Source organism: Psammomys obesus, unplaced genomic scaffold (assembly GCF_907164565.1).
Source record: "Psammomys obesus unplaced genomic scaffold, mPsaObe1.curated_primary_1811, whole genome shotgun sequence".
In the NCBI taxonomy this organism is placed as follows: Eukaryota; Metazoa; Chordata; class Mammalia; order Rodentia; family Muridae; genus Psammomys; species Psammomys obesus.
Genome location: NW_026585580.1, coordinates 1,752,050 through 1,775,737, shown reverse-complemented (window position 1 = coordinate 1,775,737; position 23,688 = coordinate 1,752,050). Strand labels below are relative to the sequence as shown.

The 23,688-nt window shown below is 41.3% G+C and overlaps 1 protein-coding gene across 5 annotated transcripts in view; it reads left to right on the top strand.

Annotated features, from left to right (window-relative positions):
• Nucleotides 1-650: 650 nt before the first annotated feature.
• Rims1 (regulating synaptic membrane exocytosis 1) overlaps nt 651-23,688 on the top strand; it is a 434,736-nt gene continuing 411,698 nt past the window's right edge. For all 5 annotated transcript variants that reach the window (XM_055606030.1, XM_055606022.1, XM_055606016.1 and 2 more), the window contains exon 1: nt 651-915. In XM_055606030.1, the coding sequence (XP_055462005.1) occupies nt 752-915 (164 nt within the window). In that variant the 5' untranslated portion in view covers nt 651-751. The remainder of the gene's footprint in view (nt 916-23,688) is intronic.

Here is a 23,688-nt window from a genome sequence, read left to right as displayed (position 1 = left end):
ATGGACCAGGACCTGGAGAGGGAGGATGACTCAGGGTGAGGGTTACCTGGGGAAAGAGAGCAGCGAGTATGCACGTCGGCGAGCGTGGAGGGGGGAGGGGGGGAGCGGCCAGTGCACGCGTGGCTCGGACCCGGGGAGGGGGTGGGTGGTGCCCGTGGGCGGAGCGGCTCCGGGACTGAGTGGCTGGCAGCTTATGTCTGCGAGAGCAGCAGCAGCACCCGGGAGCGAAGCTCCGAGACTCCGCCTAACTGACACCCAAACTCTCCCTCTCCCTCCCGCAGCCCCAAACTGGAGGCAGCGGAGCCCGCGAGCCAGCAGCGTCGGGCGGCCCCGGCCCGGCCCCGCCCCCGGCCCGCCAGCCCAGCCCGCGCCCGGCCGCGCTCCGGAGCCCAGCGCCAGCCCTCGCCCCCTCGCCGTGCCTCCGCCTGCCCGCCCCCGCCAGCCAAGGCTGGGCTGCGGGAGGCGGCCGGGCGGCCCCGAGGCTCGCCAGGGCGACCCAAACAAAGGCAGCATCCGGGCTCGGCGGGAGGCGAAGCATCATGAGAGACTGGGTCCTGGCTGTCCCCGGCTCCGCTGCTGCTGCCGCTGCCGCTGCCGCTGCCGCTGCCGCCGCCGCCGCCGCCGCCGCCGCCGCCGCCGCTGCCGGGAGGGCTTCGCTGTGAGCGTGGAAAGCAGGGGCGCAGCTGCGGGGCGTGAATCCGAAAGGTGAGAGCGAGAGCCAGCGAGCCGAGGGGGCGGGCAGGCCACCAAGATGTCCTCGGCCGTGGGGCCCCGCGGTCCTCGCCCACCCACGGTGCCTCCCCCTATGCAAGAGCTGCCCGACCTGAGCCACCTGACCGAGGAGGAGAGGAACATTATCATGGCAGTGATGGACCGGCAGAAGGAAGAGGAGGAAAAAGAAGAGGCCATGCTCAAGTAAGCACCCCCCCCCACCCCCAAGGCGCTCCATCCATCCCTAGGTAGTGGTGCCTCCATCCGTCCATTCACCACTCACTCACCCGCTCCTCTTGGTTGAGCGTGGGGGAGGGGCTGGCGAGGGTGGAGGGGTGAGGGCAGAGGTGCCCATCTTAGGACTAGGGTCCTCCCCCAACCCCCCATCTTGAGCAGGGTGAAAGGTTTGGAAGTCTGGAGGAGGGAGAAGACCTCACAGAACCAGAAACCTAGGAGGATGGCTTGAGACAGGAGTGCCCAAGAGCAGTACGTGGACAGTAGGACCACCTTGGGGTGAGGTATGCAGAGCTCAGTGAGGCTGATCAGGAAGCTGATCACACCCAATGGCAGGGCCCTGGGTTAAGGGCAGGTTAGGGACTAGGGGCTGAGTAGAGAAATGGGTGGCAGTCGAAACTGCTGAAGGCAGCTCCTCTCTGGAGTTGTTGAGCAGATCTGAGTTACAACAGTGAAGGGTGCTGGTATTTATATAATAATAATAAAAAAAAAGCTTATTTTTAGTGTTCGTTTTGCTACTCACTCATTTTACAATGCAAAGGTTGGGTCTTTTTTTGGGCAGTTGCCATCTTTGGTAACCTGCCTCCTCAGCTTCTCTTTAACCTTCTATATTCCTACTCTTCTACACAGAATAACTGTATGAAGGCACGGATTCTTATCCACATGTAATGCCATTGGCAGTACAAAGTTTTGGATAATGACAGTAGCTCATTGGTGACTGTGGCCTGAATCAAATAGGGGTTCCTCATTATTGATTTCCAAGAGATCTCTGGGACCTTCCCAGTTCTTGAAGGAATCAGTCAGGGACTGAATTTCTGCACAACCTCCTCTTTTCAGAACCCAAAAGAAACCCAAAAGAGGTACCACCCTTTGGGGTACCTCTGTCTGGTGCCCCCATTTTCCTGGGGATGAGGAGGGGCTAGGGCAGCAGTGTGTGACAGGGCGCTATTTCTGCTCCTTAGCCTCGCCCATGAAGTGAAGCTACAGGGGATTTCAACTCTGCCTTCCCTTGGGAGGTCTTCACCAATTCAGTAAAGTTCTCCTCTCTGGGGTGGAGGGATGGAGATACCCTGACTGGTACTGAGGTCTTGGTATCTTCTGCTTATGCAGAAGGTGTATTTGGGGCAGGCAACTGGCATGAAGAGCCAAAGAGAACCTGTTGCATCTGGAGTTGGCTGATTGCAAAGAAGTGTAGAGAGGGAGCAGGGGGTGGCAACAGGGCCCAGGGCACACCCAGCAGGGCCTTTCTGGAATTTCCTAGAATTGCAAACTGAAGGGAGGGTGCTGTCTGGGAAGGTATCTCCTTCCCTTCTGTGTAGCTGAGCCTCACAGGAAAGGGATATGAAAAGCTGCATTCATAGACCGTGGGTCCCCCAAGCAAAAGCAACTTCGATGTAGAGTAGGGAGGGTTATATTGAGGGAGAGATATGGGTGTCAGGCCACAGCAAAATAGTAGAGATTCCAATTGTCCTTCTTCCTCTTTCAGTATAGACTTTGGGAAGATAAAAGGCTGTTAAGTTGGAAGGCCAGAGCTGGCCTGGCTCTATAAGAGCAGCAGGTTTCTGAATTCCCTGCCCCTTCTCAACCAAAAAAAAAAAAAAAAAAAAAAAAAAACTTTAAGCCTGCCAGCTTGAGGGAGGCAGAACCCTCGTTAATCTGCTTCCTGTCCCTAGTGGAAGAATGACGTTCCTGATGCTGCAGGCTTCCCCTCTTCTGAGCCTAGAAGTAATGGATGGTGTCTAATGCTGCTGCTGTCTGTCTGTCTGGTTGTTAGTCCATCTGTCCTCACCACTGCAGCCCCTGCCCACCTGTCCTGGATACTGTCCTGTTGGTTAGCATTTGCAGATTTGCTGCTGTTTCTTTTGGTGTGTGCTGCAGACAGCAGGTACATGGAGGCCTCCAGGAGCTGGTGATAATATGGGCTGCTGCCTAACAGAGTCCAGACAGGAAAGGGAGGCACGGGGCAAGTACTGGCCATAATGCCTCTTCATTGGCTGTTGGAAGCATCGTGGAAAGTGATGGGTTTTAAGTGGGAGTGGATGAGTTTTGGACAGGATTGCAAACCTGCTCAGCACCTAGGGTCAGTGATGATACTATACAGGTTTACACGGACAAGCAGAAATTAAAAGCTCTACCCAACTGCTCGTGTCTAGCGTGTCATTTTCACTGCCTTCCACAGGCCTGTAAATACTACTCCTTTATGGCACGCTTTCACAGAATATCGCAGCATGTAATGCTGTTATACAACAGCTCTCGATAACCCTGGACCTCTGCATTAACTTTCTCAATCAGCCTCCTCCGCCAGTGTGGCCTATTGTGCAGTGGTGGGTCGGCGAGTATTTTGGAATGTTGGTGTACTTCCGTGTAAGCCTGTCAACGGTGTCTGTAGTTGCTGGGACACAGCTACACTTTAAATTTTTTTTTTTTTTTTCCTGGAAGGAACTTGGTGTTTTAGAAATTACAGCTCATAGTGGCCATTCAGATGTCACATATGTAACACCACACATGGGTGGTGGCCTTCTCGAAGCTGGCCGAGGGAAATGATCAGAAAACAGGATGCTTTTCACATGCCCATGCTAAGACGGAAAGGAGTTTTTGAGGCAATAAACATATCACATATCCGAGAAAGTACTCTTACAAAAGACCCAAACAGAACTAAAGTTCTGAGAAGAGAGAAATTAGGTTTGTCGTACTTTTGTGACCAAGGCAGAGCCATCCCCATGCACTGCCTACTGTGTATAAGCTCTTCTTCTCCACTAGGTATGGCAGCAAACGTCCACAGAGAGGATGAGAAAATGGATGTGTATTGTAAAGCCATCGTACTAAATACAAATTGTAATATGTTTATACGGTTTGCCTTGATTGCAAATTACTGCTTAAGTCTAGATTTGATAATGACGCTACATAGGCACGCATAGGAAAATTTCATTTTACTTCCACCTCAAGAATTAAAAAAAAAAAAAAGTTACATGAAACTGGAAGTCCTCATGATCATATGATTTCTGTAAAATCTGCTAATTTTAAGTGATATTGTTTTCTAATGAGAAAAAGTTGGCTCTTGAGAATTGTACTTCATGATTGATGTAACTGTAAAACAGGGGTCAAAATTTCTGGTTCTCTCTCTTTCTCTCATGTGTGTTTGTGTGTGCGTGTTTGTGTGCGTGCATGTGTTTCTGGAACCTTTTTGAAACCTCCCTTTCTCAATGAATGCTTCTTCAAGTACCTGTCACTAGGCATTATGGGCCAATATATTACATAGATGGAAAACTGTGTTATCTGGGACCTAAATCAGAGAAGATCTCATTAGAGGTAAAAATCTTATTCCTTCTCTTAAATAAAAGCTTCAAAGAGAAATGAGTTTTGGAATAGGAAGAGAAGAGAGAGAGAAAAAAAAAGAAATAGAAGTAAAGATTAAGGGGATGATTTGATGATGTAAATTTAAAACCATATTGAAGTAGCTACTGAAATTGGCTAACACTTATTGAGTATTTACCGAGTGTCACCCGTTACTCTGATTGTTTGCAATAACACGCGGGTGAGCTGTGCCGACTTAGAGTGCGTGCTTGAGCCCTCCGGAATCCTGAGGCTTTCACTGCTACCCTAAATTGACTCAAATACACGGTTCCACCAGGTTTCAAATCCACACCTTTCACAATACATGCCGCTGCGTCCCCGGTCACTGTGTTGTCTCAACCAAGAAGAAGCTTCTAATATTTATCTTTTCATTCCGTGAATTTCTGGCTTTTCTTCCGATTCAGGGGAGTGGTTTGACAGATTAAGCTGACTTAGAAAATGAGCTGCTGGTCTTGATGGAGCAGGGCCGACTTCACTTCCACTGGTTCACAGAGCCTTCCTGTGGATTGAAGGGAAAGAAATTGCCTCCAATTTAAAGATAATGAAAAGCGTCATAGTACATTGAAAAGACCTTTGGAACCATGCATTTTTCCCCTTATATTTGATTTCTTCTACTTACTGGGTTAGAAAATTGTTAGAATTTTTGGGGGTTCTGTACTTGTTATATATTTTGCACCTCAAGATGTGACTTGCTCTACAAAGATGACTTTGGACCAGTTCCCCCTTACTGGGGACTATGACCTTTATTTTCAAGCATCTTCCAGTATAACCTTCTTGGGGAGAAGAGGTAAAATAGGAGTTTCTATTACTTTAGTTTTCCTGTGTGCATGCATACCATATTGTACTTTCAAATGTATTGAAATGGCTTGTTTTTTTTAAGAATGCAAGAAACAAGGTAGTGTCAAAAATAATGGAAAGATACAAAACCATTGGTTTTCGGTTGATCTGTGGTGGTTCATTTTTAACTTGTGTATACTCTTTCTTAAAAGAGCACTACCATTTTTGTATTTACATTACCAAAGTTGAGGTACTCTATACTATGCAAATCGGTGTGATCTTTGGGCTACTGCCAAGTTGAGTAGTGGAAACACAACCACTCCTGAAGGTTATTTGTTCAATGGGAAGGCTGACTTGTGCAAATCAGTCTCAAACCTCCTAGAAAGATATCAGTATGAATTCCTGAAACCACTCTATTCTCCCACGTCTATAAGAACCATATGGATGAGCTTGTTTTGCATGGATTATAAGTGCCATTGTGTTGAATTTCATTTACCTTAATGGTCTATGTTCTGTTTTTAAACAGCTTTGAACACTGGATCTTGGGAGATGAGTTTGGATATTCCAGATATGGTCTAGAGCGTTGAAGAAAATTTTCCTGAGGCACAAGGCAACTAGAGTCATAGAACCTCAGACTCCTATACAGCAATTCCTGCCTTCACTGTTTATTAAAAGGCTGTAGTAAAGGTGTGGGTTGGGCATTGTAGACTGTTTAGTTCCTCTCTTGGGGACAGGAAGCTAGCATGTTCATTTCCTTTCTATATATCAGACATTTCTCTAGATACTTCCAAATGCCAACTCTTGACATGCAGTCTATTCTGTTTGTGTTGGTTTATTTTCTAATATTAGTGAAGTCTTTAGGACTTTGGTTTCCTAGGCGCTTGCTCGTGACATTTGGTCTGAGAATCCAGACAGTGAATCTTACAAACAGCAGGAGAACTGCATTATGGCTAGTAGGATCTCCTATGCTTTTCTGTGTGCATGCATCTCTCTAGCTTATGCTCTTCTGACCCATTTGCTCTTTCACACACAGGTCTCCCTAACACAGGAGCATTCTTGCCACTTCTTTCCTCAACTGGAAGCCTCTTTCAGCCATATTGTTCTGAATTTTATTTACCTGAAGTATCAGGTTAGGATACTTCTATGAATAGAATGATGTGATAGTTCAACAATAAGACCAGGCATTAACACTTCCTGTGTCAAAACAGGTCCAGGCAATGGGTCGTGTGGGTAAAATAGATACTGCTCTTCTTATAGCTTATTGCTGCTGTAGTTCCTATCACTTAAGAACTTCCATGGTCTGAAAGGTTGACCTCTGTCTTGTTATACAGAAAACTGAACAAGGGTTTGGGCTTGTTTTTTTATTGTTCTTTTTGTTGATGTTGTATTTTGTTGTTTCTGCTTTTTGGGTTTTGTTTTGCTTTGTTTTGAGACAGGGTAGCCTCGGTTGTGCTGGAACTCTCTCTGTATATGAGGCTCCAACTCTTAAGATCTGCCTGCCTCTGCCTCTGCCTCCTGAACACTAGAATTAAAGGTCTGTACCACTACACTGTTAGGTGTTGGTCTTAAATGCTATCACTTTCTATAGGTATAAACATTCTCAAGTCATCCCAATTAGTTTCTTGGCTTGCTGGGTACAGTGGGACTTGTCAGGTCTGTCCTTGTAACTCATGAGGCTTTCACATGGTGAAGCAGAAATATCTTTAAATTTCAAATTACTGTACCTAAGGAAACTGCTCTTGATGCCTTTCCTCTTTGCAAACTAAGGTAGACCTGTAGATGCTTTTAGGCTTGTGGGGGGGGAGGAGTTTTGTTGGAGAAAGCCTCACCCATACTCTTATGAGGGCTCTGTGACCTGGATTGCAGTTATACTAAGGTGGGAAATTGGCAAGAAATTAAAAGGAAAAATGATCACAGAACCCTATAGTTATGTTTTTCTTTATTTCTCATTAAATAGCTCATAAATGTTTATAGCACAAAAAGTAGTGGGAAAATGGTAAGGTCTGAACAAGCCAAACAGTTCAAGATGAGAAGAGAAATTAGCTCAGGGTAATTTTCTTATCTTTTACTAAAAAACAAAACAGTGTTAACTTCTTTGTCACTGAATGTAATAAATGACTTATTTTTAACAATGAATGAGGGGCTGCTTGTTAAGTAATTCATCTTTTTTAGCTTTCTGTTGGATGATGTAACATATGTATTTAAGCTTTTAAAATTTCTGTGCTAAATGCCCAATCGTTTATGCATGTATAGTTTCACATTCTTTTTGTTTGTTTGTTTTTGTTTTTCGAGACAGAGTTTCTCTGTGTAGTCTTGCCTTGGCTGTCCTGGATTTACTTTGTAGACCATGCTGGCCTTGAACTCACAGAGGTCCACCTGCCTCTGCCTCCCAAATGCTCAGTTTACAAGCATGCACCACCATACCCGGCTTAGTCTCACAATCTTATATTAGGTTTTTGTGCATTTATTTTGACCTAGGTTAAATAGCTGACAACAGTGCCGTACTGCAGAATTGGCTTGGGGGCTTTCCTATTTTGTGAAGGCTTCCTATACATATTCATGTTTATTTAAAGAAAAAACTAGACTTGCTTAAAAGGTGAGTGACTTATACAATAGATTTGCCTTTATTTTTTTATACCAATTTTTTGCTATGTATACTGTTTCATACTGTCAATTTTAAGTATCAACTTTGATGACAAATTAGATTATCTTTATCCTCTTTCTAGGTTTTGGGATTTTTTTTCCCTGCCTCAAATTATTTTTACCAAGCCACTGAAAATCAAACAATTAAAGTTTAATTTTTTTTTTTCAGAGCAGTAAATAATGAAAGCAAGGGGTATAGAATCTTGAAAAACATTGTTTAGACAACAGTAATGATTTACTGAAAATAAGACTTTCCATTTAATAGAATCTCAGTGCATGTTTCTTTTATAGGAAGGCTGAACTCAAAGTTTCAATTATTTTTCAAATAATAGTTGTTGGTTACAACTGCATACAGGCTATCTATGAAAATTCTCTTTTGAGCCTAGCAAAAGTTCAGCCTGCAGTTTAGAGACCATACTCTTGATGTGTGAATTCATTTAAGTAGATTTTAAAATGTAGCATTTTGATAATCCCTTTGAAGTTCAACCAGTAAAATAATGTAATATTGTTGAAAAGACTCTCAAGTAATTTGTGAGTTATTAAGGCATTTAATTAGAATATTAGCTATTTTAAAGAAGCATAATGAATGAAACTGAGTTAATATAGATGAAAATACCCAGTCAATGATTTACTCATTGTTTAGTACTTTTTTATTGCTCATAATTAAACTAAGTTACTTGTCTGGAAGATATTATTATGTTTATACACAAGGCATGTTCATTGAAAACCAATTAAATTGTCTATACTGCCATGTATACATCTTATGCCATTTAGTTCTTTTAATGGGCTGTCATGTTTAATATGGATATGTATTCACAAGTAAGACTTACTTAGTATAAGAGCAGTTGCTGATGACAGATTCCCACACTCTGTAGGCCCGGCATAGTTTATTACTTCTCAGTTTATATTACTGTACTTGAAGTATCAATCACTGATCTTTGTAGAATACTCTTCATTTCAAGAAACCAAACGTTCAGGCTAGGTTTTTTTTTTTTTTTTTTTTTTTGTCGGTTTGTCATGAACTAGGATCACCTGGGAAGAGAGACCCTCAACTGGCAAAATGCCGCCATCAGATTGGGCTGTAGGCAAGTCTGTCAGGGGGCATTTTCTCAATTAGGGATTGATGTGAAAGGGCTGGCCTGGCTGACTGTGGGTGGTGCTTCCCCTGCACAGGTGGTTCAGGGAAGGATAAGACAGAAGGGTGAGCAGGCCACGGGGAGCACACCTGTGCTCCTTCCTGTAGGGCCCCTTCTTCAGTTCCTGCCTCCAGGTTCTTGACTTGAGTTTCCACCTTGACTGTTCTCCTTACTTCTATTATGGACTGTAATCTGAAAGGCAAAATAAACCCTCTCCTCTTCAGGTTGCTTTTGGTCCTGGTGTTCACCACAGCGTCAGAAACATAACTGAGATGCTGAGTTATTTTAAAGCTCTCGGTCATTGCACCGTCATTGTGGGCCTCACGACTACTCACGTCCTTTATACTCAGCTTAAGATTTATTTGCTTCTAATTTTATGAATAAGTGTGTATGATGGCTGAATGAATGTGTGTGCGGTGTGTGTGGGCACATGCCCACAGGAGCCATGAGAGGGAGGTGAGTCCTCTGCATCTGGAGTGTTAAGCAGTTGTGGGTTCTGGGAGCTAAGCCTGGGTCCTGGGGTGAGAACTGCAAATGTTTTTCACTGCTGAGCCATCTCTCTAGCCCTTTGTCTTGTCATTAAAGAATAAATAAAGCAAGAAGTTGGCTAGTTGTTTTTTCTTCCTTCCTTCCTTCCTTTCTCTCCCTCTCTCAGTTTTCCTCTCTCTGTCCTTCCCTCTCTTCCTTTCTTCCTTCTTTTTGTCCTTCCTTCCTTCCTTTTTCTTTTTTATGCCTTTATTTTAGAACAATTAGGCTATATTCTTAGTATCCACGGTGTGCACGAGTCAAAATATCATTTTTTTTTCCAGAATATAAGGTAGTATATGTACATATTTAGAGATCTGCTAAGGTCAGAAAAATTACTTAGTGTCTGGGTAGAGGCAGATGAGAACAAAGTCAGATAACCCACTGACTTTTCTTTTTTATATTTCACACAGCTTAGCAGATTTATCTTTCTTGGTTGTCTCTGTATTGTAATATAGTGGAGCTTAAGTATTCTTTCCTAATCCTTTCCTTCTGAAAAAAAAGAGAATCTATCTTATATTCTGGTATTTGAAATAGAAATATATTGAAATAAGCAATCTCTTTTCTATTGGTTATTAAAACTTAGTAAAGCACAAGTTATAAATAGCTTCCATTCTGGTGTGATATCTGAAAATCATCTGTTTTTCATGAAAGCATAATTTAAAAGATAAAATCTTATAAAGATAATTTGAATTTATAAAATTTTTTTTGTATCCTAGGACAAATATTGTCACTTAATAAAGCAACCCAGGGTAAAAACTTGATGCTAATGTTGAAAGGTCTGAGACCTGTTTAGACACAGACATGAGAAAAAAAATCATGGTGTTTGGTATCCAACAGCTTCAGCTGGTCAATACAGAACACAGCTATGATTAATGATGAACCCAGTGGCTAACTCCTATGTTCCATAAAGGAGCCATAGTGAGCACATCTGGGCCTTGCACAATGAAAACCAAACTGAACAAACACATCCAATTCTAGACCACATGAAGCAGGTATTGGATAGTTGGTAAATCTTAGAAAATTCCTAAGGATAAAGTGAATGATGATTATAGTAGGAGCTGAAGGTTATTTTGAAGTACCCTCTTCTCTGCTACCTGTAGTTCCATTTCCTTCTAATTTACTCCCAATCTTTCTAAATGTCTCTATTCTAACCTAATCTTGAATCTCAGGTATTGTCTTCCTGAAAGGTTCTGCTATCACCTGTTATACTTTTATTTTCACAAATCATTTCTGTTAAGTCTCATGTGGTGTCTTCAAAATTCAGGTACATGCTAAAGACTCTCAAATCTGTAATCATTCATTTTGAATTTTATGCTGAATCCTGAGTTCTTATTGCAACCCTTCTCTGTATCTCTTTAACTAGATGTCTTGTGGGCACTTCAAACTTTTTGCCACCTGTCATAAATCTCTTGGCTTTTTGCCTGAGTGGGATGCTCTTGAGTTTCTCAGGCAGCAGTTTCTCTGGACTTCTGAATGAATGAAGCTGGGGCTTCAGGTTTGTATGCAGCTCGTCTTGTTTTTGTTTTGTCTACACAGCCCAGACTTCCATGGTCTTGGTTGATTTCCATTGCTCCTTCACTGCTTGGTGACTCCCCTCATGCTTTACTCTTGCTCAGACACTCTCCTTTTCATCTAAATTTATCCTGGCCTTTAAAATTAGCTTAAACGACACCTCATCTGCTACATCTTCCCAAACTTTCCAGGCTGGTTTCAGTACTTGCCTTCTGTGCATATATTTTCATAGCATTTTCACTCAACATTCTCATCTTAGTACAGAATAAACTGCTGAGGGTGGCATCAATTTTTGTTGTATCCATCATAAACACATGGAACAGGTGCCCAGTTATTTGAAATAGTGTATATGAATGAACGAGTAGATTCAGAAGATGTGGACTAGAGTCACCTAAGGCTGCTAATGATGTGAGTGGGAGGACAGAGTGGGATGGTTATTCTAACCATAGAAATTCAGTCAGCAAATTCTGAAAGCAAAGAATGAGCTGTTTTCTTTTGACTATAGAGAGAAGCAGGTTGACCAGAATGTATGAGGAAATAAATATTTGATATTGAACATTACAAGGTAAAATTAAAGTACAATTTTTGGAGGGTCTGTTGTGTTCTTGATTTGTCATTCAAGGCTTTCTGAAAGACAGCATTCCAAAGACATTTGCCTGTCAGTGTTGGAGGATGTAAATAATAGATTTTTAAAGGTAATGCTCTAGCAAGACACACTTAATTAGGAATATTTTAATGAAAGCATGACTAACTTCAGAGTCTAAAGCATAATACATTTTCTGATTTGATATTTACAGTTAGACCAGATGATCACAATGTATTATATTGATTTTTTTAATTTTAATTTTATTTTATTTTTAATTACACTTTATTTACTTTGTATCACCCCTCTAGTTCCATCCCTCCTCCCCTCCCAATCCCTCCCTTCCTTCCCCTACTACACACATGCCTCTCCCCAACTCCACTGGTAGGGGAGGGTTTCTTCTTCCTTCTGATCCTAGTCTGTTAGCTCTCATCAGGAGTGGCTGCATTGTCTTCCTCTGTGGCCTCATAAGGCTGCACCCCCCTCAGGGGGAGGTGATCAAAGAGCAGGCCAATCAGTTCATGTCAGAGACAGTCCCTGTTCCCATTACTATGGAAGCCACTTGGACACTGAACTGCCACGGGCTACTTCTGTGCAGGGGTTCTAGGTTATCTCCATGCCTGGTCCTCCTGGTCCTTGGTTGGAGTATGAGTCTCAGGAATGACCCCTGTGTTCAAAGTTTTTTATTCTGTTGCTCTCCTTGTGGAGCTCCTGTCCTCTCCAGATCTTACTATTTCCCAATTCTTTCATAAGATTCCCTGCATTCTGCCCAAAGTTTGGCCATAAGTCTCAGCATCTGCTTTGATAGTCTGCAGGGCAGAACCTTTCAGAGGCCCTCTGTGGGAGGCTCCTAATATGTTTCCTGTTTTCTTCTTCTTCTGATGTCCATCCTCTTTGTCGTTTGGGATGGGGATTGAGCATTTTAGCCAGAGTCCTCCCTCTAGATTAGTTTCTTTAGGTGTACAGATTGTAGTAGGTTTATCCTATATTATATGTCTATATGAGTGAGTGTATACTGTGTGTGTCTTTCTGCTTCTGGGACAGCTCACTCAGGATGATCCTTTCCAGGTCCCACCATTTACCTGCAAATTTCATGATTTCCTTGTTTTTCATTGCTGAGTAATATTCCATTGTGTAAATGTACCACAATTTCTGCATCCATTCTTCAGTTGAGGCGCATCTGGGCTGTTTCCAGCTTCGGGCTATTACAAATAAAGCTGCTACAAACATAGTTGAGCAAATGTCCTTATTGTGTACTTGAGCCTCTTTTGGATATATGCCTAGGAGTGGTATGGCTGGATCTTGAGGAAGTGCTATTCCTAGTTGTCTGAGAAATCGCCAGATTGATTTCCAGAGTGGTTGAACAAGTTTACATTCCCACCAGCAGTGGAGGAGGGTTCCCCTTTCTCCACAACCTCTCCAGCATGTGTTGTCACTTGAGTTTTTGATCTTGGCCATTCTGATGGGTGTAAGGTGAAATCTCAGGGTTGTTTTGATTTGCATTTCCCTGATGGCTAATGAGGCTGAGTATTTCTCTAAGTATTTCTCTGCCATTCGATATCCCTCTATCGAGAATTCTCTGTTAAGCTCTGTTCCCCATTTTTTAATTGGATTACTTGTTTTGTTGCTTTACAACTTCTTTAGTTCTTTATATATACTGGATATCAGCCCTCTGTCAGAAAGAGAGAGAGATGTCACCTGTTTTCTACTGTGTCTTCTAATTGAGCTTTTTCCTTGGGGGTGGGAGAATACAGGTTTCCACACAGGTTTTGCATGCACCCTTCATTTTAGTTTCATCCTACCTCACTTCCTTATCTCTCATCCATCCTCTCTGCCTCCACTTTTATGCTCCTAGTAGTCCCCTTTGGAATTCCCTTTCACCTATATTTTATCCTTCTCTCTACCTTAAGGCATCTACCACCAGTGGCTTGTTTGTAGTTTTCTGGCTTCAGTATGTACTCTAGCTTAAACATTCAAAAGAAAAGATTTCAAGGTGGATCAGACACACACACACACACACACAAACAAACACAGAGAGAAAGAGAGAGAGAGAGAGAGAGAGAGAGAAGAATAAGAGAGAACACATGGTACTTATCTTTCTATGCCCTTATGAAATCACTTTGTATAATTTTTCTCCAGTTTCATTCATTTCCCTGCGAATTTCATTACTTCATTTTTCTTTCAAGCTAAGTAATATTCCAACTGTGTCTATGTACAACATTTTATTCATCAGTTCATTAGTTAATAGACATCTTGGTTGATTCCATTGCATAACTATTCTGACTAGAGAAGCAGTCCATATGTTGTGAAAGTGTTTATGTAGAAGTATATGAAATCCTTTCAGTACATGCCCAGGAGTGATACAGGTGTGTCCCATTTCCGTTCTATTTCAAGTTTTTTGAGCACCCCTCAGACCGGTTTCGACAATGGTTGTGCTAGTTTATACTCCCACCAGCAGTGCCTAAGTATTTCCACGTGAGCATTTTTGTCATTTGTGTTTCTGATCTTGGCTGTTTGGACTTGACGGAGGTGAATTCTTAAAGTAGTTTAATCTGCTTTTCCTTGGTAAGCGAGGGCGTTGCCCACTTTAAAACAAAAACCTTTACTGGTTATTTATACTTCTTGTTTGCAAACTTTTTGCTTAGCTATGTAGTCCATTTTGCATGTTTATTTAAAAATATCTTAAAGCTTAAAAGAATCGTTACACATTTCCTCTCCAGACCTTCCCACCAATCCTTCCCATGTTCCTCAACCTGTTAAATTAGTGACCTCTTTCTTTGAATTTTTACTGTTTTATGCACACACACACACACACACACACACACACACACACACACTGTAGAAATACAGCCTGTGTCCGTTAGTGTTGCTTGTGTGTACATGATTTCAGAGCTGGCTGCTTGGTTTTGGATACTGAACGAAGAGGCTCATCCCTGGGGAAAACTAACTGCCCTCTCTCAGCAGTCATTGATTATCCGTAGCTCTGTAGCCCATTTTTTTTAGTTGGTCAGAGAAAATCAAATTGTTATTCAACATGATGCTCTAAGATGCTAAAACCTACTACAACCACTTTCGGGGTTGGAGAGATGGCTCAGCAGTTAAGAGCACTGATTATTCTTCCAGAGGACCTAGGTTCAATTCTCAGCACCCATATGACAGCTCACAATTGTTTGTATCCTCAGGATCTGACACCCTCACCCAGATATCCATGAAGGCAAAACACCAATGCACATAAAAAAAAAAGAACTATTAAAAAAAACCTGTATGCTATTACTATTACCTCTTCTTCATAGAAAAGAAAAGAGAGAGAAATAAGTTAGATCAGGGTTACACAGGAGAGTAGCCAGTGTACCCAGGAACTGACAAATAAATTAGTATTATTATTATTTTTTTATTTTTTTTTATTAATTACACTTTATTCATTTTGTATCCCCCCATAAGCCCCTCCCTCCTCCCCTCCCGATCCCACCCTCCCTCCCCTTTCTGCATGCATGCCCCTCCCCAAGTCCACTGATAGGGGAGGTTCTCCTCTTCTTTCTGATCTTAGTCTATCAGTTCTCATCAAAAGTGGCTGCATTGTCCTCTACTGTGGCCTGGTAAGGCTGCTCCCCTCTCAGGGGGAAGTGATCAACGAGCAGGCCAATCAGATTATGTCAGAGGCAGTCCCTCTTCCCATTACTATGTAACCCACTTGGACACTGAACTGCCATGGGCTACACCTGTGCAGGGGTTCCAGGTCCTCCACGAATAGTCCTTGGTTGGAGTATGATTTTTTGGGAAGTTCCCTGTGTTCAAATTATCTTGTTCTGTTGCTCTCCTTGTGGAGTTCCCGTCCCCTCCAGCTCTTACTATTTCCCACTTCTTACATAGAATTCCATTCACTCTGCCCATCAGTTGGCCATCAGGCTCAGCATCTGCTTTGACAGTCTATACTGCAGAAGCTTTCAGAGGCCCTCTGTGGCAGGTTTCAAGGTTGTTTCCTGTTTTCTTCTGGCTTTCAGAGGCCCTCTGTGGCAGGTTTCAAGGTTGTTTCCTGTTTTCTTCTGGCTTTCAGAGGCCCTCTGTAGCAGGTTCTGAGGTTGTTTCCTATTTTCTTTTTCTTCTGATGTCCATCCTCTTTGCCTTTCAGGATGGGGATTGAACATTTTAGTTAGGATCCTCTCTTTTGCTTAGTTTGTTTAGATGTACAGATTTTAGTGGGTTTATTCTATATTGTATGTTTATATGAGTGAGTATATACCATGCGTGTCTTTTTGCTTCTGGGACAACTCACTCAGGATGATCCTTTCCAGGTCCCACCATTTACCTGAAAATTTCTATATTTCAATCCAGGCCTCTATCACATCCTATGTAATACTTATGGGAGTAATCAAGGCCTCTGTTACCATTGTTTTCTTATCTGTGAAATAGGGGTAAGTAGGACTGAAACACTATTTTATAATGTTTTGGATTTAAATAGTACTGTGTACCTAGTAGTCATTCTTCTTAGAGTATAAAGTAGGTGCATCTACACTGAGAGGGCTTAAAAGTCTAGCTTAAAAGACCAGAACGTGCTGTGTTGATACTATACAGAGGAATTTTGGATCACAATTAGAGCTGATTTTCATACATTGTGCTATGCCAGAACACCCCTGTTAGCTGTAGAGATTTAAGTACAATGTGGGGACACATAGAGGAAGCTGGGTAATAAGCCTTATTTTAGCAGACAGTTAGAATAGATTTACCTTGTATTATGCTTACAGATGTAATACGTATACAAATTCATATTTGTTGTTTTGCTAAAGAAATATTCTGACTCACTTATTCAGTTTATCATGTCAGAGGAATGTATGAGAATTTACATACAGACTTCATATACGGTCTATATGCATTAGGGCAAATATGCAGTCTTCAGTTTGTAACATGAGAAGTACCTCCAACTGAGAATAACTTTCATATGGATGCTTTACTAAGATCTTTCTAATCCACAGTAAATTAAATCCCTGAGTAAATAATCATAATGCCTGTGACATGAAATATTAAATGTAAAAATGCCTTTTAGGGGCCAAGTTTGGTGTATGAGTATGATGGCTAGACTTTGGATGCCAAGCATTCATATAAAGCTTTACATGACATCACACATCTGTATTTGGGTGACTCCGTGGCAAGATGGTAGGCAAAGACAAGAGAATTCCTAGCTAACCTGCTGTGCATGGCCACCAACAGGAGACGCTTTCTCAGTTAAGCTGGAAGGCAGAGACTAACACCTAAAGTCGCCTCCTCTCCTTCACACATCATTTCCCCACACTAGTACACACAGACACATACGAATGAGCACACACACACAAACATACATAGACACACAGATGTTTTAAAAATGCCATTGTTTAAAGTTGTGCAGAGTAGCTCATGCCTTTAATGCCTTTAATCTCAGCCTTTGGGGAGGTTGAGTCAAAAGAATTGATGTAAAATCGAGGCTGTCCTGAGCTACAGACTGAGAAACTTGGACTCAAAAAAAAAAAAAAAAAAAAGAAAGTAAATAAGTAAAAACCTTTAAAAGTATGTTGCTTAAGTATATGTCTACTGTAGAAGTACACCAAAGCAGTGTTGACATATGTTATTTCTACACAAAAATAGGAATGATAAGGATATGTTTTAAATATCTTAAAGAAATATTTATTATAGTTATGCATCTTTGCTGAAATCAAAGGTCTAATAAAAGTAATCAAAAACAATCAGGGGTACAACACAAGCATTGAAAATTACTACCCCATTTTAGCTCAGCATATATCCACTCAGTTCTCTCTCTCTCTCTCTCTCTCTATATATATATATATATATATATTTATATATATATATATATAAACTCTCTCTCTCTCTATATATATATATATATATACATACATACATATATATGTATACACACAACTCATAAGAACACTAAAAGCATATAATAGCAGTATGTTTTGCTTCCGGAATCATGGTAGTAAGAGTATATTTCTTATGCCAGCATTTTGAAAACTTCTGAAATATAAGCCTTTTTAAAAATTATGTAGTTGGGATGGCAATGACATAAGTCTCATTGGCTCTGGAAACCCACCCTGACTTTGGTCTTCAGCTGTGGAATTAAAGAGACTGGCATTTGCCCTTGTTATGCAAGTTGCAGATATTTCTCCCCATGAAATTGGTAAATTTTGTGTGATACGAAATATGGAGATGTTCATTCTACTGTTTAGGACTCTCAATTCAAGTGAGAGCGGGTCCCTTCCATCCCTGCCTCAGTCAAGGAGTACCCTCTTTGGCTTTTAGTTTCGGCTTTTATTTCTTTCAGGAAGAATTAATGGGTAATTTGGGGAGCGTTAGGCATCTGAACTTCTTTCAACCCTTCTTTCCTGTCGACTCCCCAACGTTACAGGAGACAGAAATATGAGAGGCTCTGTGGAATTTTCCCAGAAGAGATAAATGAAACATCCATGCTACAATGCCAGTCATTTCTAGAGAGGCGTGATTTTTTTTTTTTTCTCCTTTGGCCCTTGGGCTCTCCTCACACCTGCTGGGCACATCCATCTCTGTGTGTCATCCCCCTCAGGGCTGCTCCAAGGGAGAAACTCAGCACAGATATGGGTAGACAATACTTGGCATGAACTTCTCCTTGTAAAAGAGCTGGCCTCTCAGGGTGCAATCCACTCTCCTCATTTTATGGAAGTGGCTGCATATAGGTTATTTAATTTACTTGTAGGCTCTGAGGAGTTACAGCCCAAACAGAAAACTGTGGATGAGGCAGAAGAGCATATTTAGAAAGGCAGAGAATGCTGCGTTGGCTGTGCAGTAATTGGTAAAGTTTGAGCACCCCCTATTATTTTCCCTTCAGCATGATGTTACAATATGCTTTGTTCAAGCCTAAATGAACCTTTTCATCTGGTAATTAACATTTTTACAGTGTTTCTCTACAACCATATATTTTTTGTTTAGAAAATTAAGACCCAGAGCCAAAGTCAATGAATAAAATGTTTGTTTTGCAGAGTGTATTTAAACCTGGAAGAGATGATTAGAGTAAAATGGAAAAGTTAAAAATCATTTCATCTCAACTTCCTTGATTTCCCCATCAATATTTTGATCCTTTTTTTGTATTTTATTTCATGCTCAATATTCATTTAAAATGTTTCTGAACTGTCTTTTATTGACATTAAATAATAGGTAGCCCCACTGAGTGCATTGTGGTTCCTGCTGTGACATGGACAGTGTACCTCAGAGCTTGTGAGATCTGAGGCCAGCTGACAATCCATCACAGGCTGGCTGAGGAATCCTTCGATTATGCTTTTGGATTCCATTTTATCTAATTCAACCCTCCAGGGTCTCAGAGTTTTCAAGAATGTTTCATTCATTTTAATTAATTAATTGCTTAATTAAGATAGTGTTTTTTGCTCTGGCTTGCACCAGGAAATACAGAGGTGCAGTAAAATTAACTACAGTTAGGTGATTCTGTAAGTTATTGCCAAGTTTATTAAACTCTCAGGAAGCTCCAGTTTTTTTTAATGTACATGTCATAGTTTTTAATTTATCTGAAGAGGTTTTTAATTATTGGAAATGCTGATAATAGAATTTATACCATTTGGATCAGATAAAAAGTGGTATAGTCTCAACCTTCTGTATTGCTGATATTATCCTTTCTGTTCCTATGTCCCACACCCAAAAGCAGCCTAGACGAGGAGTCTGACCACCTCTTTCTAATCATGGATGAACTACTGTAAGGGATGGTTAGAAAATGTCAGCATGATTTTTCCAGTCTGTCTTTACAGATCTCAAAGGCAGCAGGGGAGAGTTAATTTAGGCACACTGAAGAACTTTTAAGTAGGAAGGCATTCGGCAAGGCTGTGAAAATCAGAGAGAGACACTTCTGTGCACACATTTTTACCCAGGTCAAGAGAAAATTAAAAATAACTGTCCACTTGACAGAACGTTCATTAGCTAGCAGTCCACTCTTTCAGAGTGACAATTCTGTTTTTATTTTAAAGTACACTGTTAAAGGTTTCATTTGCCAGACTCTGGAAGCTTGGGACATAGCGAAATATGGTTTCTTCTTGGACTGGACATATGTCAGTCAGTATGCTGGCTGTGGGATCCCTGGGCTGCCCACTGAGCCTGGCACTGTTACTGGTGTCCAGTTGGTACACAGTGCTCATACCGTGGTTGCATGCTGGGATGGGTTGTGCTTACCTATGTCACGGAATGTACGGGTTTTATAATTGGCCTATGAAGTTTTATGTTCTCTGTTGATAACTTACAATGTTCGACGGTTTTTTTTATGTTATTTTTTTTTCTATGCTTTAAATGGTTTCTGAAGGTCACAAAATGACCAGTGTATACTGACTGATGAGGGCCTTGTTGGGAAAATTCATCAATGTTCTTGTTACTGATGCTTCAAAGTATTGTCCAAATTTTATGGTTTGACTTGTTCTGTACTGGTTGTATCATTGGCCTCATATGTGCCTACTCCCTCCGCTGTAAGCTTTATAAGCTAGGATGGTTTTCAGAGATACTGGGCCAAGCTATAACCCCAAAGCCTGGTGACAAAAGTTCAGTCCCTGGGGCCTGCATGGTCGAAGAAGATGTAACTGTCTCTCTTCTGCTGTATTCTGACCCCCACATATGCTGTCATGGCGCACAGGCAACCACTTACTGACCCAAATAAGTAATGGGATGAAGGTAATTAAGAAATAAAGCTAATTCAGAGATACTGCACGTTTGCTCTCGGTGTCTTGCAGAAAGAGTGTCAGTTTCAGAGAAACTTGCACACACGTGTTCTGAGCCCGTGGTAGAGTACAAGCACGGGGAACCAGATGATAGTTGAGGGGGCATCTGTGTGAAGTCGAATACTCCTAGAAAGCTGTGGAAAATCTATCCCCTGTAGTTTGAGAGTTTACCCTCATCTACAGGTTGTTTACTGACTTTTGGTTCAATAAATACCAACAGCAAAGCTCTGGGAAGGAACTAACAGCTCCTGATGGTGGGTCAAGATCTATCAGTCTTGCTCTAGGAGGGAAATTAGATTTGAGGGGGAGGTGGGGACATCAAAATGTAATTCACTGAAGTTCTGCTTGGGCGGAAGGAGAGAAATCTCATTTGGGCTTAAGGTTTCAAAGGCAGGAGGAGATATTGTGACATTTGGATACTGTTGAATTTACCTTTGAAAATCCCTTTGGAAAGAATCACATTGACATCTTCCACAGGAAGTTGACTCTTCGGCATTGCACTGGATACAAAAGTAATATCTTCTTGAGACTGAATTCATTGAATACCTCATTCAACTGGAGGCATACCTTTTGGGGATAGGAAACACCCTGAGGTGTAAGAGGCTCATGAATACAGAGAGCATTAGAGGGTCTAGTGGGCCCCTGTGCACGCACGCTCTTTATGATAATGATTGAATTCTTATAAATAAGAGCTTGTGTGATGAAAATACACACCCATTGTGGTCAGCTGAAGTAGGAAATGAATGAAGCTTCCCCCAAATCCTTACACACTGAAGCGCTGGTAGGTTTTACACTGAATATTAGAAAATAAAAAAGATGAAGATGAAAAGTTTCTTTGTGGCTGGAGAGATGTCTTAGCCGTTCCGACCACTTGCTGCTCTAACAGAGGTTAAGTTTTAAGTTTTCAGCACCCACATCACAGAACTCCTAATTGCCTGCAGCTTCAGTTCTGAGGACCTGAAGCTCAGTGCTGCTCTCTGTGGCCATTGCTTTGCTCGTGGTGACTTTGCATATGATTGGCTCCATATAAACCCCAAAACATTAAATTGTAAACAAATCCCTAAACCACCTCTTTTCCAAATGGATAATTTCCACAGATATGAACTACACTGACTTGAAAAAAAAAATTTCACCACTGTTTTGAAACAAGAAAAGGTTGAAATTGACCCTTTTTAAAATATGTCAGTCTACAGGTACAGGCGCGCGCGCACACACACACACACACACACACACACACACACACACGAGAGAGAGACAGAGACAGAGAGAGAATTAAATAATACTTATTTACACAGCCTTTCCTTCCTATATATGTAAGCACAGGACAGTTCATGAAAACTTGGGTTTATATTTAGAAAGTCATCTTTTGAGTCAAGAAAAGATTTTGGAGTTACAGCTCACTGGAAGGATGCCTGCCTAGAATGTGTGAGTCCTGAGGTGTAATCTTCAGTATGATGAAGTGGGGAGGAAGAGGAAAGAAAAGAAGGGAAGAAATGAACTCATTGTAGAAAGACTTCGAAGAATCAGGCTTCAGAGGAGATCTTTGCTGCCTTTGCTCTAACTTGTGAGTAACATCAGAATGGAGTGGAGTGGTGTACTTTCAAGCCAGGGAATGTTTGTGCTCCTTCCTTCACGGGAAATGCATCTGTCCATTTCATTGCGGTCAGTCAATCCATACATGTGACTCATTAAGAGAAAAAAAATTCTGATTGTCAAAATAATTTTCTCACACCATTCATTCCTGGAAAAGATTCTTCACTACTTGCTAAGTTGTCTCCAGTCAAAAAACTCTACACACTGAGATGTAAAGCGGTAAGGTAGAATCTAAAAGTTCTAATTTTATTGCTCCTTGAGTCTCACATTTCATGTTGCTATAGTAACAGTTTTATTTTTAAAGTGCGCGTGTCTGCCGTGACTCTTTTTACACTAGCCTATTTGTTGGGCATGTCACAGTGTTCTAAAGGGCGGCTCCATAGCCCCTCACAGCAGTGACTTGCCTCAGTGAGCCTGGGGACTCTTCTATGCTAAGGAAGATGCTCAGGGAACCCTCACGAGACAATGGCCAAATATTGGGCCTTAGAAAAGAACACAAGCTTAAACATTCAATTTGATTGAATAAATATTTACTGAGCAAGTATTATGTATTAGGTACTGAGTTATATTGCCCAACATAAAATCTATTAGCAAAACAAATAGAGTTTTTTGAAAAAGTATTTTCAGTCTAAGCTCAGTGGCATGAAAAAGTAGTTCCTGTTTTGGCTTTATGTTGCACATCAGAAAAAGAAAAAAAAATCCTTTACTTCAAAATCCTAAAGGTGGACTTCACGAAAGCGTGTGATACCTTACACATTCTCCTGTTTTCTCAGCACAGTTGACTGCAGCTGATAGAGATTAAAGTTTAGATCACCTCCTTCTTTCTTTGATTTGACTACTAAATAATTCTACTGCATGCTCATATCTAAATTTATACAAGGTTTTAGAATTCTCTTGCACACTTATTTTGTTTACTTGAACTGTGTGAATTATTTGTCATTTATAGATCAGTGGTTTATAAAACATTTGGAAGGAGATTCGTATTCATACTTTCTTGGAGGTATCATTGCCTTATCAATCAATGGACAAGGGGACAGGGGACATGGACACAGAGGCTTGAAGGTGGTTGGTGAACCACTTAGTTGGTGAACCACTGAGTGAGTGTGTTTTGAAAATCGGTAGGCAATGTTTTGGAGACCATATATTGTCATGGGGAAATCAGTCCATCATCTTATGTTTTATAGGCTTAACTGTTGTTGCAGAATAGATTCAATATTCCCCCCCCAACTCTCATTTTCATAATGTCTTGAAAAATTCCATCTAATCCTCTTTAACATGGTTGCTAAGGAAATGTTTATAGAAGTGACTCAGGAGCTCCCTTGAAAGAGTAAGTAAGGTTTTTTGTTTTTTGTTTTTTTAATGTTAGGAAGGATGTTAACATGTGGGTTTCTAACTTGTGGTCTCTGGTATCCAGGAATGTAGGATCCTTTCTCAGACTACAAATTCTTGCATCCTATGGTATGCTGTCTCACAATCTCCCTAGGACTGGCATGGGAAGAGGCTTAAATAGCACAGTTCAGGCAGTGCTTCCTCCTGCAACTCCGGTGTGGTCGAAAATAAATAGGAAGCTTACTGACCAGGCATTAGAGAGAGCAGTCTGCTGGTGGCATGAGGAAGAGGCCAGCAGACAAAAAGCACTCGGTTCTTCACTGCCTATCTTGGGAGACACACTAGCTTTTCCACGGGGCCCGGAATGTTAAATTTCATCTTTTGGCATTTCTGGATGAATGCATGCTGTGTGTTTCCCCCTTTTCATCTGTGAGAGTGGCTTATACGCTACCTTTTTTTTTTTTTTTGGTTGTTGTTTTTACAGGAAACATAATATACCAGGTTGATTAGGCTTCTATAATAAAAAATGTTTTCTCATTCCTTCACTGTTTGCAAA